The sequence below is a fragment of the Solea senegalensis genome, linkage group LG17 (genome assembly GCF_019176455.1).
Source record: "Solea senegalensis isolate Sse05_10M linkage group LG17, IFAPA_SoseM_1, whole genome shotgun sequence".
NCBI classification, from domain to species: Eukaryota; Metazoa; Chordata; class Actinopteri; order Pleuronectiformes; family Soleidae; genus Solea; species Solea senegalensis.
Window position 1 is genome coordinate 10,204,357 of NC_058037.1, and position 18,027 is coordinate 10,222,383.

The window sequence follows — 18,027 nt, forward strand, 5'->3', positions numbered from 1 at the left end:
TGGGGAAAATCCCATGTTGCATTGATTTTTTGGAAGAGACAGAAAGTAAATAAAAATGCAGCAGCAAACAAAATTGAGTATTATGACTATCACTCACGTGGCATGAGGAGACAGTGATGCAGGACAGACATAAAGTGCGGGTATGCGTCTGTGTGGTTCATCTTCTTGCGGATGAGATCAAAAACTTGGGTGGCACTTTTGGTATCTATATGTACCTGGACGAGACAGAGTAAAACAGTTAATGCAACCAGCAAAATAATAGAACTCATGATGCACAAGTCGGGTTAGGACATGTTTTGTTTGGCTCACTTACCGACTCAAATCGTTTTGACAAAGCCAGCTCATCCTCATTCCGCAGCATTTCAAAGTAGTCTAAATGTCTGAGAGGGTCAGAGTGACAGAGGGAATTAAAACTTTTGAAACATATAATACAATGCAATACAAAAAAAGACAGTGAATTCTCTCTTGCACAGAGAGATTCTTTTTTTATTTTCTGCCTTACAATCTGATGTCATTCACATCAAACGGAAAATGTGGAATGACTGAACGATTTAAAGATATTGAGCATTTTATGGATCTTAATGACAAACACACACACAACATCAATGGCTGGTTGATTTCAAACTGTTCTGATCCAACTCACCTATCTAATGTTGAGTTTTCATGAGAACGAAGCTTGTCGATCACAGGTTGGATGCCCAGCATAAGAAACTCATATCGGAGGTGGATACGGAATTCCAAACTTGTCTGTATTTTTTGAGAAAAGGTAAAAAGAATTATGATGTGGTTAAGTACAGAGAACACTGTGAGACAAATTACGACTTTGTAGTGTGGTGCAATGGTAGAGTGCACTATAACTCACCTCTCCAGCTCCTTGACTCAGCACAGCATTAATAAAAGACATGATAGCTGTTTTCAGGTTGACCTCATCTCTGTATCGCCCTGTACTCCGGTCAAGATCATTTATAAGTGTCTGAGGGAAGACAAGCCATTACAGTTGTTAAATTACTTCACACTAACTGCAAACTACATGCAAAAACTCTAAAACAACATCTCTGCACTTGGCTTTTCATCCACCCACCTGGAAGCGCGTCCTCTCGCAGGCAAAGCGCTGGTAATGCAGCATGGACTCCAGGATTTTTTTGTGCCCACCGGGCACCAGACACACAGCGCCCATGATCTCCAGCACTGCCACCTTGGTCTTTATGTTCTCTGTGGCCAGGCTCTGGGCGATAATGTTGATGCTCTCAGAGTGAGAGAGGACGTGTGCTCGGCCCTGCGAGTTGTTCATCAGGGCTTTGATGCACCCAATCAGAGAGGTGTGGATCTGCGACTCGGTGGTCTCATAGTCCATACTCTTCAGGAAGTTCAGGATGCATGTCAGGCCGTCCAGGTCGATGAAGCGAGTCACAAACCTGAGTGTAGAGGAGCCACAGAGAGGTCATCCTGGTTCTATTGCCACAACTGGTTTCAATGAGGAATATAATTGGATTACAAAAATGTCCTGAAGTAAAACACAGGTAGCAAAAACAAAAACATGTTTGTACATATAGAGTACGTACAACCACTTGTTTATCCTCAATTTTACCAGACTGGAACTGGATCGCCCTTCAGCAAATATGACAAATCAGGACATTTTGCTTATGAAGCCTAGGGAAAAGCTCAGAATCCTAAAATGGAAATGAAACCTTTCCTAAGTCTGCTTTGATGTACACATGTCAATGAAAAATCAACACAGCGGTGACCTTTACAGCTGCTCAATTCTTAAAGGACTCATTTACATATGGTTGTGTGGAATTGAAGAGAGTGACAGACAAGGTCAGAGGCCGTTCAAATGTAAAGGACAGAGAGAAGAGAATTATTTTCTGTGCACCTCATTGGCTGTGTCCTTAGAGCCGTCTTCAAGCTTTCTATGGTCTTGTTCCTCTCCTCCTCCTCTTCTTTCTCCAGAGTAAGGAGCGTCTTTCTCTGTGGAACAAAAGAGTAAACAACATTAAGATGCTGTCAAAATAAAGCACATTTTCTTGACTTCAAAAAAAATTAAAATGAAATAAAAAACCTGCTTCCCTGCATATTATGACAAGACAAAACAACCATCTAACTGTAATGTATATTTAACACTGTAATTTTATCTTATAATTTTAAAAATATTATATAATATTTTCATTATAATATTGAATTAATTATTGATAGCCTTTTTCATTTTCAGTTTGCATACTCACTTTGTATTGAAGCACATTTGTATATACAGTATGTTATAATCTAGAATCATTGACTTGGACAAGGAAAAATTCTTGAATGAGAGGGGAAGGGAGGGCAAAACCACAACAAGGCCAAAAAGGTTCATGTTATTACTTACAGCTGCCATTGAATTGAGCTGATCAATGTAGAATTCAGGCCAACTAGTCGCACTTTTGTTTTCCTCTTGTTCCTGAAAATCAGAGAAAGACAAAGAATAAAATGAGGCACCGCGTTACACACAAGCACTGCATTTACACGGTGATAAAGGAAGCAAGAACATGACGTGTGTTCATAAATAAAAATGTGGCTGTGTCTTCAGAAGTCAGATTAATTGGTTGTTTTTTTTTGTGTCACATGTTCCACAGCAAACACACACTAAAACACAGGTCTGATGCCTAAATAGCCAAAAGCTGAAAATGGAGCATGAAGTCGAAGTAGGGTGACACAGATATCCTGCCTATTTTCATCCTGCGGCACTTTGCTTGGTTTTAAGAGGTGACATGAAAAGGGAGCACAGCTGCTTGGTAAAATCTTGAGATTAGCAAATGTACGTTAAAACTGCAGAGTAGGGACAGCCTGATTTATGCTGAGATGAACTTCCTGACAGGCATGTTTGTGTTACAAGTGAAAAACAACTGCAAGACATTTTCTTAGATGATTTAATTCTCAATCTCAATGGGAACACTGAGGGGAGAATGGCTTGGCCGTGAACTTGGCTTGTACATTAAAGGCCCCAGGCTTTCATTTCAGCTCTTGCTCCATTAAGCACAAGTGAGCTGCGACCATCAGAAACTAATTGGGCCACAGTTAATAATGTAGCCTGCACAGATTTGGCTGTTCCTGCAGAAACTGCAGACCTTGGCCGGTCTGTGGGGATCATGCAGCGACAGGAAGGCCTGCTGTTCCACTCACAACTAGTGCCAGCTTAACCAGGCAGGCGCTGGAAGAAGTTCAGTCCATTAGTGGAACAGACACCGCGATGGGAACACTTCCTTTTGAAACTTCCAACTTGGAAGTGAGCTGTCTTCAAACACTGTCAGTTTATTTAGAGATATGCCTGAGGGAGAAAAGACGGGAGGGTATTTCCGGGAATTTCCTTTTCCCATATTTAAGAAAGTGAAGATCAAAGAGGAAACAGGAATTAGTCTCCGTTATTTAAGAGTAACAGCACAGTGTCTTTGAAAGACAGGCTCTGTCTGCTCAGAGGTCAAACTTAGCAGCAAACTTATTATTTTTTTTAATAAAATCTGAAACCTGCTCTAACGACCAGATCAGTAAATCTTCTCCTTGGCTAACGATGTAACAGAAGATAGTGAAGAAGAAGCAGGAAGAAGATTGATTCTCTGCAGAATGATTTCCTCAGCTCAGGTGCACGGCCAAGGCAACTCTCAGTCTGTCTTCTGAAGGACATAACTGCTAAGAAACAGCTGAAAAAAAGTGCACACTCATCAATTGTGAGGTTGGAGCGCCCTGATGATGACCCCACCTTCCTCCTTGTCATCCCCCTGACTCCCATTCAAAAGCTGCACCTGTGTAAGTGAAGCCTTCCTGTTTGCTTTGGACAGGCGACCACTTCCTTTGTCTCTCCTCTCTCCACACAGACCCTTCCTCCCTGAGCTCCGATGGTAAGTTTGTATCTGTCTGGTTCGGGGCCAGAGCCTGCTGCTGAGTCAGCAATTTGATGCTGTACATTAAGATTATGTACAGCACTCCCCCGAACTTCAGAGCTAAAGTGAAAATTCTCTGCAACTTCTCCTGAGGCTGAACAAAAGCAAACTTTCCAGTACATTATGAGGACACCCAGTAGAAACAGGAACCTGGGTGTTTATATTTCTATCACTTACTGAGTTGTAAATAAACTACAGTGAATCAATATTAAAGAACAATTTTGACTAAATATATTCACATGTAATTTGTAAATACAGTCCTTGATTGCTTGACTCTATATATAAAATATGCCAAATTACACCAAAATACAAATCTATAAAGTTAAAATATGACATATTTTGATAAATATTTGCTATTTTGCCAAAGTTTGCAGAGTAGATTGTTCTCAAACTGTATGTTTTTAATAATTATGCAGGAGAGGGCTTACTAAACTTAGCATGGCGTCTGGAAAAAGCAAGAGAAAGCCTGGCTCTATTTAAAAAGGTAAGACAATCCAGCCTCAAAGTTTATTAAATAAAAGGGTTAGATAAATGCACATTTTCGAGTGTGTAAGAGGGATTTTTTTCACTAAAGGCATGCAGCACATATGCAGCTGTGTTTGCTGAGGATTTGTACTGTACAGTGACAAACCAACCTCTCATCCATCAGACTAAATCCCACTGCTCCTAGTGCCAAGTTTATGACCGGATTTTGGAAAAGATTCATTAATCTGTACGTCTGTGTAATAATGAGAACAGGATATCCTACACACTCGTATCTATGGCCTTGAGAAACACTGCTGCAAGAAATGTCAGGTGATATTCAACTGGGAAGCTCAACATGAGGGAAACTAAATAAGAACAGGCGTCTGTGTTTTCCTGCAAGCAGAGGATGTGTTCATATGCAGGGAAAGGAGGAACAGCTGACAGACCTTTTATCGGGGAAAGGAGCCATAATGAAATATGACACTGTCACAGAGCGGTAGAGAATGTTATGGCTACACAAACGCTTTGATGAAACAGGTATTAATATCTACAAGCAGAAACCAGAATATAAAAATGTCCTCACTTTGGTGGGACAATTGAGAAAGACCTTATTGTCTGAAAGAAAACACACTTTTCTGAGTCATAAGACACAAAATACTGCATTTGAATTCTGCAGATCTGTAATATATTAAAGCACAGCCTTCTCTGTTAGAGGATTATGTGATGGAACAGGCTGCACTTAGGCTTTGTTTTACTCCCTCCATACATGCCTGTTTTTATAGAGAATGCACCGGGTGCAACAAGTTAAGTTTTTTCCTTAAAATCCAACCTCGATTTTAATACCTTCAAAGAAACCAGTGGATATGACACTCAATATCATGTGCTGAGTAACAGGGTACACATCTTTCATAAAAGATGAAAATAAAAAGCATATGCATTCCAAAGATACAGTTTGCAGACAACACACTCATGCTAGGACCTGTCTTAAACAATGATGCAGATTTTTGTGGTGTGTGTTCCGGAAAATACACACCTTTGGGTATCAACAAACTCGTTATGCTAACTTGTCAGCGGGGATATCAGTATTCAGGAAATGCAACCAATCTGGTGGTGAGTGATGAGGAAAACCTTTTTACCTTCTTTTTGCTGCAGTAGATCTGCCATTTCTTCTCTGCCGGTAGGGCGAACATGGCTTCCCTGTGTTTCTCCGTCAGGTCAAGCTCATCCTGCAAAACAGGGAGGAAAATAACAGACAATATTAAATGTCTGGATAAATGATACAACAGGGAATATTCACAGTACAGTATTCATCCTCTACTGTAGTGTCATTCTCAAAACTATAGTTCACAAAGTAGAAACAAGCTTCATGAGCTAATGTGCTGCAAATTCAGAAATATCTACATAAATCCTCTTTTCAGAAAGCAAAAGCATGTGTCAAGAGAAGTTGCACCAAGGCTCTGTTTTAAGTTTGAGATGGGATTACGCTAACTCTCTTCAGGATCAATAGGATATCACCGGGTGCTCTCATTGCAAATTCAATATAACTCTGAATCAACTCAGATGTCCTGCAGGCTTTAGACATGTGAGTAATGGGAGAAAGAGAAGGAATGGCCTGTCTATACTCGAAATGTGGTAACAAACATCTGGGAGCAACATGCATCTCAATGTACAACAGACATTTCACTAAGACATACCATGGGTGCTGTTGGGAGTTGTTTGACTTGATGCCAGACAACATTTTTGCATTTAAAACACATCAGCAAATTTTAATTTGAGTTTTCTTGACTGGTTAAGTGGGGTCACGATAGTAGGGACTTTTCTTTTAATCAAAAACCACAGATGATTGCACCTTATTGTACTAGGTGTCCAATGATTTGATTGTGTGGGCCAGAAACAGCTAAAAATTGAGTTTTCAAAATCTCAGTCCACATTAGACAGTTACGGACAAATCAGAGTCATGTCAATGATGGTAAAAGGTATGAGAAGGGTATTAAGCAATGCAGTATGAAGAAAAGTCCAAAACTGTGGTCTAAAACTGGAGATTGAATTCCCATTGTTGTGAAAGTTGCTAAATGTGTCATGATTGTTACAGAGTCTTCTGAGAAGTTATTTGCCATCAATTCTGGAGAAATCAATATCTGCAATGATCAAATGTCCTAAAACTGTTGCGTGAGCCATTGATTCATTTCGTGAATTGGGATACGTCCAGATACGTTCTTGTAGGCACTGAATGTGAAAATGACAAGTGATTCATCTGTATATTTTAGTGTTTCTTTAAATAATTAACAGTAATGATATTGTATGGTTTTATTTTCGCTGTAAAGTGTTGTTGATATTATTGAGTGAGAGGAACTCTCTGAATTCAGGATGAAGCAAATAACCATTAAGTGTTGACTTGGAGGTTTCTGGATAGCCGTTCAAGAAAAGCTCAAGTTCAAAGTTCGGGTTTGTTTGATCGTAAAAGAGCAGATGGCTACAGCTTATTCCACAATTCCAACAAACCCATTCCAAATTATATACGCACATGGTGGCTCATGCTGGGCAAAAAGAAAAAGCACGTGGCTGCTTTCTTTCAGTAAACAGAGCAACTGAAAGCCTCCTTGTCCACACACTCCGCTTACTCAATTATGTCCCCATAACAGGCGGTAGACAAAAACAAGCAATTAGCAGATGGAGGAGGCAGCGACATTAAGAGTTCCTGAATGAGATCTATTGATGTGCAAAAATGTCATGCTTAGATTCCTGTGGCAACCATGGGAGAGGAAAATGGGGCCAGAAGAGACAGGAGAGCACAACAAATTAGTAGTGACAATAAGACAGAGAAAGAATAGCAGTCTGGCCCGGTTACTAACAATGTAGAATCATCTGAGAGGAAGTAACAGTTCATTTGTGGATGTCTTGGAATGTGGCAGTGTAAACATCTCAGCAAGATTTAATTTGTGAGACCTTTCATAACATTTTGAAATGTGTGTTATAGTCTAAACACATGGGTTGAGTTGTAGCAAAATGATCACAACGCATTTTAGTGTTAATATGCATATTCTCTCCTCCTTCATTTGTACGGCATGTTTAATTCTGAGATGAGATTTTCTATATTAGATACTATTTAAAACAACAGGGAGGCTAATTTACTGATTAGAAATCATGTTTTAAGTACAAAATTGAATCAATTAACAGCTTAGCGATTACCCAATACATTAATTTCCTTAGTACTGAGTAGAACAGGTCAAGGAAAACAGCAAAATGGTAGGGGTTTATAAAAGGATAAAGCTGATGATATTTGTTATTTTTACTGCCATAAATAAACCAAAACGCCAACAATGTGCTAGTATGTCTCTTTTCTTTCCCGCTGTGTTCTTTCAGACCCAATTCAAACATGATAAAATTGAAATCCTGTTTATTTTTTTCCACATTTTAAATTAGCTCAATAATGTCCTTTAACAGCAGTGCATGCTATTTCTTGCAAATATAAAGTAAACAGCAGAAAATAGTTAGGAATTATTAGCTGCAGTTAACCCACACGTGGAGCTCTAGGGAGTATTTATGGTGACAGGAAGGTGCATGTGGGATAAATTTAAGCTATAACTTTCAGGTGTACCATACAAGGGAGGTGTGAATATAGTTTTAAAATAACAACACAGCTCGGTGGCTCCAAGTCAGACTTTAACCATGCGGACAATCCTCAATAGTACACTCAATAGTAGAATTAATTGTCGCACTTAAAAACTTAAAAAGTTTGGTTTTGTTTTTTTTTATTAACCTTTGCAAGATAGGATAGTTTGACATCAAATTCAAAATCATATAATAATCACAACAGTTTATGTTACTGTGTAATTTGGTTTAAATTCAAGTATGTTGGCAGTGCGTGAATGTAATGTGCGTGTGATTATCTTACCACCAACTCAGAGAACATGCCATCCAGTTCATCGTATCCTGGCATCGGCAGTGCCGGCTCCATGGCCTGCAGGGCGAAGTCCTCCCGCAGCCTGTAAGTGATCTCCGGGTGATCGCTGCTGTTAAAACAGCAGAAGATGAAAGAGAGGCCCCCGCGGCCACCACCCCCACGCTTCCGAGGAGCCATGGCTGACCGATGCTTCCACCTGGTTAGGTAGGGAGGGTGGGAGGCTCCCTCAGAGCCTCTTTATAGCCTCCTCCACCTCAGAGTTTGGCCTCCGTCAGAGAGCACTGTGGACACAGTGAAGGGACACGATAAGTTTGTGGCACAAACACAAATCAAGTCTCACACAGTGGGGTGACGTCTTCATCACATGGGTTTATGATTTTAAACTGGTGTTCCCAAAAATCAATCACAGAAGCAGAACTTTTCCAGAGACGAATAAACAATAGAAAATAATAAGGTCCATAAATAAGACATATTTATTTGGATGGCATTAGTTGCAGAGAGTTGCTTTTCACTTAAAAGAAATTGAAGCCTACAAGCAATGACCTAGAGGTAAATTACATCTTGCCATAGTGCAATTAGACGAACATCAAACTTATCCAAGCTATGACGCGTGGCCACTTACAACCTGAACCTCTGCTCTTGGTAACGGTTAACAATAATGACGGGTCATCATTTTTGAGGGAAAACGACAACAAACTGAATCAGTGAGGGCAAACATTGAGATATTTAATTATATCTTTCACTCAACAGTGTGGCGTAATGTTTGAAATGGAGACCATAATTTGGCAGGATTAGAGTCTCCAGACCTTTTCATCCCTCCTTGCCACTCAGCGTCCTCTTAAAACCTAACGAGTAATGATTAGTGCTTACAATGGCCGTGGTGAGAGGTGTGTCTGGCCTTTTGTTGCTTTGTGAAAAGAGGAAACACAGTCCTCATTATGAAACCCCAGAGATGGTGGGGAAGTAGTGTGTATAAAGATATTTGCAACATTTGGAGGCAGCATCGCATGACGTTTTCCCTCCAGGCTGTCTGACACAAGAGACATGATTACATATTTGGTTTGTTCTCCGACAGCTGTAATTTTACCAGCAATGTAGTCAATGTGTGCAATCCTGTCGGATTCTTGCACCGCCAACCCTGCCTCCATATGAAAGATAAAAATACATGGAGATCAGCTGTCGTAAAATAAACAGCATTGCTGAGGAGGGATAAGTACATTGCAGAAGGTTTTGCCCCAATAGGTGAATTACTAATGAGCCTGACATGATTTGTATTTGTACACATTAACAATGCATTGCTGATTTCAAAGCGGAACCATGTAGTATTTTTACCCTGATTTAACTTCTGAGTCATTTTAATGGTAAAATGGCTTGTTGTGGGGAGATCGGGGGCTGTCTCTCTCTCCCCCACTCCCCCTACAGTCTTTTAGCGGAAAACCAGCCTTGCAAGATCAGGGCTGTCAACCAGGATTCCTCAGATTTAGGAGGTCTCGCAAGAAACACAAATTATTTCACGGCACCCCACACACACACACACACAGATATCATGGCAGAGCCGAGAAAAAGAAGCAGAGAAAATTGTTGTCGGAGGAAGCGGGGAAGAGGAAACAACTGTGTGACCGAGCGAGGGGCCAGATCCAGATCACATGACAGTATGCCATGTCACGTATCGAGCTTTAGAGTTAGACGATAGATAGATAGATGAACTTTATTGATTCCAAAACTAGAAGGTTCCTTAATTAAATATGTGCTAACCAGCAGCATCTCAACTAAAACTATTGCAGTGCAGCCTCACAGAGTTACTAGCATGGATCCAGTTTAATCTTACAGCCTCCCTCATCTTTTCAGGATACTTTGACCAGGGACCAGACAGAACTCTATGTAGAACATATGGTCTTTGGCTACAGCGATCCACACGCTGACAGTGACAGCTTAGTTCTGCTAAACCTTAAACTTGACGTTAGGACAAGCCATTTGTCGAAGCATAGTACTGTGGAAAACAAAATCAGATCTGATTCATGACAAACTAATTTGTACAAATACACAGTAAGAGTAAGAGAGGAGACAGATGTAGTGTGTGTAATCTGAGCTACTGGCTCAACTCCAAGCAAGAACAATGGACATGATAATAAGTGCACTAGACTCCTCTGCTTGTTAGACAAATAAAGATGTGATGTCCAGACATCCACTAGGACACTCTTTGTCAGCATGTCACAAAAACAGCACTACAGTCTCTCCTTGCTGGGACCAGAGGTGCAATGCCAAGCATCATAAACCACAGAGAGGCCGTGCTGACCTGCAAGAATTTCTGGACGTCTCCTCTCTGTGACCGAAAGCCCGCTGAACATAACCACATTCACTTGACCTTTCCCAATATTTCCTATGAGTCCAAGGCTTCGCCCAGAAAGAATGCATCATATGCAACACGATGCATTTCTAAATTCAACCTGGTCTGGTTGAGTCCCTCTTCTTAGCTGTGCTCTTCCAAAAGGGAAAATGAGGACATTTCCTTAGGCAAGTTTGTCTAAATAGTCAACCCATAAAAAGTAACTTTTGTGGTCTGCTAAATAAAGCCTGATGCCATCACTGTCCTATTTCAGTCATTTCTTTGGTTCATCTGTTTCCTCTATCTAGAAACTGTACTTTTTAACATGTGGTCACGATTTAAGCCTGCCAGAGAATCTAGAAATATTCATTAATTTTCACCAAAATAAATCCTTCAATTTTCCGACACCAGCAGACTGAAAACAGGCAAATCCTAAAACACGAACACACAATGGTGATTTGCCATTTAACAATTTAATAGTTTTTCCAAGGCAAACTGGGATTAAGAAAAAGTGGTGCAATCATCTTGCACATCAGGCACACATCCATTTTCATATTTTGACTGTTGGAGGCAAACAAACCAGTAAATTATCTGATCAAACTGTCTACAGTAATGACAGCCATATTTATTTCATTACTAGATTAATGACACTTTTCTAAATAAAGACAGCTTGTGTATAAATATATACATGACAAAGCTTATTGCATGAACACGGACAGGGTGCATAAGGTAAAATGTGGGATAGAGTACACAGCAGCTCTGTCTACAAACACACACTGCATATTTATTTTGACACATCCTTGACTTTTTCAAACAGACTACCAGAGGCCGCCGCAGCAGCAGCAGCCGTTTAGCATCATGCTCGCCATCTATTCTACGGTGAAGGGAAGAAGTGATTCAAAGCACTCTTTGACCATATTAGTCCACAGAGCTGCCCATCTTTTCCATTTGCTCACGCAGCCATAAACTTTGTATATACCCCTGAGCCAGAGATGGACAGCGTTGGTCCCTGTCCAGCTACAGGAACCTGGACACCTGTGCCACATGTACAAAGACGTGGAGCACAGAGGCAAAGAGACGGGACAAGCATAAGTTTTGAAAATGCAAATTTTCTTTCAAACAATACAATTACATGACGTGAGAAGAGACAAATTATTGTGTTAGACTGACTAAAACCAGACTTTTAAAATACACGTTAGTCCAAATGAAATTGTGCTAAATTGAATTTCTAAAAGAGCTTGAAATGCTAACTAGCTGCCAGCTAAATCTGAAACAGCCTCGTACTAATGAGCTGAAAGGGGGCATATCAATAAATCTATTCCCAACTAGTGCTTTCATACTGCGACAGGGATAATAGTCCGATTAAACAGCGGAGTCGAGGGACAACTAAAGCTACTGTGCACGGAAACGTACTGAGTGCAAAGAAAACGTTGTGTTAGCACTATAAATGTTAACCTGTGAGACTCTGACAATAACCCTCAGAGGTTTTCTGTCAGACGGTCAAGGTTGACAACATAACAGAGGCCTGTTGGAACAAGAGGACATTCCTCTCATATTCAGGTGAGTCTTGTGACCCTGAACAACACCCATACAACAACACCTTCCACCGCAACCTGCTCTAAAATAGAGGAAACACGGACCTCAAATGTTATCCGATGATGCAAAATGAAGGGTTATTTCTAGGAATGACTTGGCACGTTTAAAATGTTAACAGTCTGCAAGATGCGGATGATAACACAACGTAACAGCTGCACTTTTCCATATTATAAAGAAGAATGATGTTTATACTGACTCAAATCCACTCTTGGACAGCACTGGAGAAACATCGTGGCTTGTGTAGGCTGCTGTTTACAGTACAAGGCAGATTCTTTACAACTTCTTTGATTCATAGACATACAGTAATTAAACCACCCGCACATGTCCACTCAAACACTCCCCTCTTTGTCTGAAGGAAATTTCTCTTCTTGGATAGCTTTATTGTTTTCTTGCCCATGTGGTCTGGCGGGTGACCTGGCGTGAGTCCAGAGTGTAAAAAGAATCCCAGTGTTTGTACAGCGAGTGTGAGCCTGTGTTCGGTGCCTGCCCTAAGATCTGCCCCATCACGACCTGTTGAACTGTCAGGTCTGCTGGAGAAAAGGCAGAAGTCGAGAGGAGCATCTTAAGCTAAACACAGGGACATGCTCACGTTACTCAACATGTGCGAAGAGTTATGGAGAACAGAGATGGAGAATTCAAGTAAACCGAACATTTTTCTTCTAGCTGTCGTCTTCTACCTTTGCCAAGGTCTTCTTTATTTCACTTTTCAGTTTTATTTAGACTCCTTTGTTGTTCAACATGGAATGAAACTTCACACAGTGGAAACAATGTGAGCTTGAGTTATAATCTCTAATTGTCCAATAACTGTGCCAATAGCAGTGACATTGTGGAAGGACACTTAAGGTGTTGGTGTCCAAAAACAGAAGCAGCTAACAAAATTGAATTTTTAGACAAAAAAAAAAGCTTTTCTTAAAATGCATCTATTTCATTATTTTGCCTGCTATTAAATAATAGCTAACTTATCAATACGAACAGATCAAAATCAAGCTGATGCTAATAACCCGACATGTGCCTGACTTGGAGCAGGAATTCAGCCTTGGATAGAGAACACAGTGGACAGTGGAGTATTGAAAACAGATGTGTGAAATACCTTCTTCTGCACCAGCTGGTATCTCTCAGCACTTTCTGGCTCCGAGATGTTCTTTTAATTTTTCTTTTTTAAATCTAAAGCTACTAATGACCTTTATTACGGTTAATACTATTAATGGCGGTTGGGACAAGATACAGACAAGAAACAGCTCTGCCATGGTTCTAACAAAGTGAAAGAGAAGCAGAGCCAAAGGCAATGGTAGGAACCATGAATGAGAATGTGGGTACAAAGACACAGTTCTCAATGAGCCTGATCTATGATCTCTCTCTCTGTCTCTCTCTCTCTCTCTCTCCCTTTCTCTCACTCTCTCTCACTCTCACTCTCTCCCCAGAGGAGGAAGAACATGAAACAGAATATTATGGCACTAATATTTCTCATCCTTATGGCTCATTGTTTGTCTAACCTTGGATGACAGAATGTGTCACATAATCAGCTCACTGAAAGCCCAATCATTTTATGAAATGTTTTGGTTAAATAAGCACTGCAACCATGGGCAACTACTGGGATATTTAGTGTATAGCTACAGCTGTGTTATAGGCAGAGCAGAGGGCCATTTGGTGCACAGAATTGTAATCTTCTTTTCTGATTAAGGATTTGGGGAGGATCAGACTTGCAATTTGATGATCATGTCATCACTGTACTTTTGTAATGCACAGCTACTCAACAGTATAGGTTGAGCAGTCCCAAGATATTCCATTACACAGCTTTACAATGTTTCTCACACTGACAAAAAAACCCTAAATGTCATTTAGCACAAAAGGTGCTTGTATTAAAAAAAGCCGCGGGAGACACAGGGATTGCAGTGTGCTTCACTCGAGAGGCTTAGGGCTTCTTGGAAACCCCCACGACTGTTGTGCACAGCACTTGGTAATTTATTTTGGATCAATTTGGACAGCTGCAAACAAAAGGCCCAGGAGTCACACAGTGAAGGCTATTGGTAGTTCTTCCATCCAAACCCGCACCCCGAGCCTGGACTGACCAGCTGAAAATCAATCAGCACCCCAGTGTTTGGACACTCAGTCCTTGCTTAACTTGTGAAACTCAAAACTGCTTCGAATTGAGAGCAGAATTAGTTCACTACCACAAAATATGCAACAAACACAAGTAAAGAACCGCAATCCCATCTCTCAATGCAGCTGTACCTTGTGTCTTAATAAACTCTCGTCCCAAAAAAGAAAAAAACTAAATGCTACTGGTCAAAGTGAACAAAGTGAACTCATCCATCAATTATCCAAGTTGCCTGGAAAAATGCTTGTGTTTTCATGCTACAAATGTGTTTCAAATTGTCTGTTTAGCAATGATACAAATGGCACAGTGGTGCCTGATTGTCTTGCACAGCTGGGGAGCATGCATGGTGCTCCTTCTGCCAATTACTTAATGGAGCCCTAAGTACACATGAGTAAACACATGAGTAAACACATGCACACATGGATATATACACACATCAGAACATAACTTGGCCACGATTGAAATGCTGACTGGCAGGTTAAGAGGAGATTAAGATCAATCACGCCTTAGCTGTGTCCAGTCAGGCAAACTGACAGCTGTTAAAACTGTCCTCAGTGTGGAAGCAGCAGTGTCACGGCAGCAGAGCTGAAGTGTGTGGTTATGTGCATTTACATTACAGGATTATGTGTCAAGATATGACAAAGGCATTGCCTCTGGAGGTCACATGGTGGAGGGTGTTGTGATGCCGCTCAGATTACAGGATTAACATACACAGACGTACAGAAAGGGATTACAGACAAAGGAAGATTTTATTCCACCTCTATTTAAAAAAAACAAAACAATAAACAACCTATATATTTGTGAACTGCATGAACTTCAGCAAATCCTAAAGTTACTCAATAGTATTCACTTATTCATTCATCACGGTAAAGCAAAACATTCTGGTCCTACTTTCTTGGATGTAAGGATATATTGTAAGCGTCTGCTTCATATCATTTTAAACTCAATGTCTTTGGACTTCTCACAAAACAAACATCTACTGGGCCATGGAAAAATGTTGATGGACATTTTTCTCACACTTCACAGACTTAACAATTAATCAAAGAAGTGGAATAATAGTCTGTTTTCAGTCAATTATTGTTGCATTGTAATGCTGCCCAACATCCAGATCATTATGACAACTGGAAACATATTTAACATTAATGAAGCCCTTTACAAATCCAAAATTCTCTCTTCTCTGTGTGCTCAAGATTACTTGTACACACCATGCCATGCCCAAATAATACTGTGTGCTCAGTTCAACGCACAAACAGCACACGGACTGCTGTATCCTAATACAGGAAACTCTATTGGCCTTGTCACAAAGAGATAATCGAGTTGTTGTCCTCGTGGTATCACGGTCACAGTCTGTGGTGGCAGATTTGTTCAAGAACGGCCCCTGTGTGTCTGTGGCCAGACCTTTTTTCAACCGACAATGTGAATAATCTGGTCACAAATTGACATAAAACAGGAAGAGATTTAGAAGAAAAAATCGGCGATACAGGTAGACTGACAGAGTGTGTTTGTTCGTCACACTGAATGTTCCATCAGTAGATTCTGTGATAAAAATGAGTTGTTGACGTGTTTAGCCTGGGAGGTCACTGCATTATTTCATCAACAAAGGGCGACGCAAATGCTGACAGACACAATGTTTGTCAGTTAAGTTGCTTTGTTGCTTGGGAAAGATTCAATCACTAGTGAATCTAATTTGTGGTCCCTTCTAGCTTTTTACAAGCTTTTCTTCCCATAAGAGACACCACAATTTTTTTTTTTTAAATGCTGGTAAAGGTCTGTTTAATGCCAGCCTCTCCATGTGTTGTGTTGTGATGTCATAAATTATTGCATTTTTTGCAGCAATTTATAGATTTTATAGATTAAATTCACACTTAAACTATAAAGACACTACTTGAATGTTTTGGACACATTTGCATCCATCAACAATGGACTGTTCTAGACCTTTTGTATTGTCTTTTTCTTTCTTTATATGAATGAACAACAGCACAGAGCAAAAAAATGTCTATTTAGGGAGGGAGTGTGGGGCTAAAATGTAGGGAGGACAGAGATTAAAAAGCAGGTTAAAAGGCTGCTGCTCTTTTGCACAGGCAAGGTTGCTAAACTTGTTCTGCCGATAGACTCTCCAACCCCCCACTCTTAACATGTTAGCATTCTTCCTCGGGTCAACCCTTCAAGTGGAGGTTAGACTTGGGGCAAAGAAAGAAACTCCTCAAACGTGTGACATTATCCTTTCAATGGTTTGAGCTCATTCATCAGGATTCAGTTTATTGGCTGTGTTCCAAAAAAAATCATCACTCAGCATATATGTTTGAATGTTAGCTACGTGCCTGTTTCACAGCAGCAGCTTGATTGCAATGATCTGTAGTTTTCATGCAGGATCGAGTTGGAATTATGAATCACAATCTTTCTGAATCAGAAGATGCCAGAGCCTCTGATTCCTGTCACCATCATTCAGCATCAAGACTTTTGTTAATTTCTGAATGACGATGTCTTTCAGAATTGTTCAATTTTCCAAAGATAAAATGGAAAATCAGTCAAAGGGCTTTTAAAGTAAGTGGTCTGTTCATCATACATCATACTGCAACTGCATAATGACTGTTTATAAGACAACAATTACAAAACCCACAGCCATTATTGTACTGTGCTAACACTACTTAACTTGATGTTGACTGGTAACAACATGGCAATCCAATTATGATGGAAGAAAGCAAGGATTTGCAAACATATTCACCATCAAATATTTATACTAAATTTGACATAATTGACGGTGGTTTAAAGTAATACTTGGAGAGTTGTGTGTTGTTGGTGTCTGATTTCAGTACAACTAGCTACAGCCGTTTTAGCAACATTTTCACTTGGTAGAACTCAGTGTAATATACTGTACATGGTGACCAGGACACTCCTTTGTTTGAACAGCCAGGGAAAAACAGAAAACAATCGGGTCTTCACAAAAATCCAGTTCAGTTTCTTGAGACCAAAACATTTGCTCTGTGGCAGCTTAGGTCTGCTTGTGTGAAGGAATAACAAATGTATGTTTTAAAAAAGCGTAATACTGAAGAGTATCTGACAGCAAGATAAAGCGGTGAAAATGTTTTAAATATAGCGCACACTTCAAGTGATTCTGGGATTTTTTTATATGGCTATATTTTTGCTGCAAGACTCATCCTCAGCTGTACATGACTCAGCTTCTGAACCAACAATCCAGCCTGCATTTCCAACATCCAGTTTAAAAATTAATACATTTGAAAGATGCTGGGTGGTGTCAGCACATGATGGATAATGACCTGAGAGGACTGTATTGATTTTCTTTCCTAAAAAATTATTGACTGAGCTCCTCATTAACCAAGACACAGTAAGTCCTTGACTATTGGCAGGAAGAAAGAAAATCAGTAGATCAATCGTGTATGTCTGCGCGTTAAATGTCAAATAAACTGTGGGGACTTAAAAAGAAAAATCCACCATATGTCTTCATCATGATCTCTGCCTCAGTGCAGCGGAACAACAATCATTACATGCTCTGTGCAACTGAGTTCAATCTAATATTAGTCACAAATGTACATCTGTGTAGTCAATCAGACAAACTCTCAGATCATTAATAATGAGGTTGGAGGACGCTGTAATCTCTTCCAGGATACCCCAAGCTGCAGCCTGTCCTTCAAAGATCCCTACCTCTTCCTCAGTTGCTATGGTAACCAGGATGGTGGGTTGATCGGTGCAAACTGGGTGGGTTGGATGA

At 40.2% G+C, this 18,027-nt stretch overlaps 1 protein-coding gene across 5 annotated transcripts in view; it reads right to left on the bottom strand.

Annotated features, from left to right (window-relative positions):
- Positions 1-18,027, bottom strand: part of LOC122784044 (disheveled-associated activator of morphogenesis 1-like) — a 45,595-nt gene that overhangs the window by 10,749 nt on the left and 16,819 nt on the right. For all 5 annotated transcript variants that reach the window (XM_044049104.1, XM_044049105.1, XM_044049103.1 and 2 more), the window contains 9 exons: positions 8,269-8,558; positions 5,510-5,599; positions 2,360-2,431; positions 1,874-1,968; positions 1,082-1,415; positions 863-973; positions 644-747; positions 314-380; positions 98-215 (listed from right to left, as the gene is read on the bottom strand). In XM_044049104.1, the coding sequence (XP_043905039.1) occupies positions 98-215; positions 314-380; positions 644-747; positions 863-973; positions 1,082-1,415; positions 1,874-1,968; positions 2,360-2,431; positions 5,510-5,599; positions 8,269-8,454 (1,177 nt within the window). In that variant the 5' untranslated portion in view covers positions 8,455-8,558. The remainder of the gene's footprint in view (positions 1-97; positions 216-313; positions 381-643; positions 748-862; positions 974-1,081; positions 1,416-1,873; positions 1,969-2,359; positions 2,432-5,509; positions 5,600-8,268; positions 8,559-18,027) is intronic.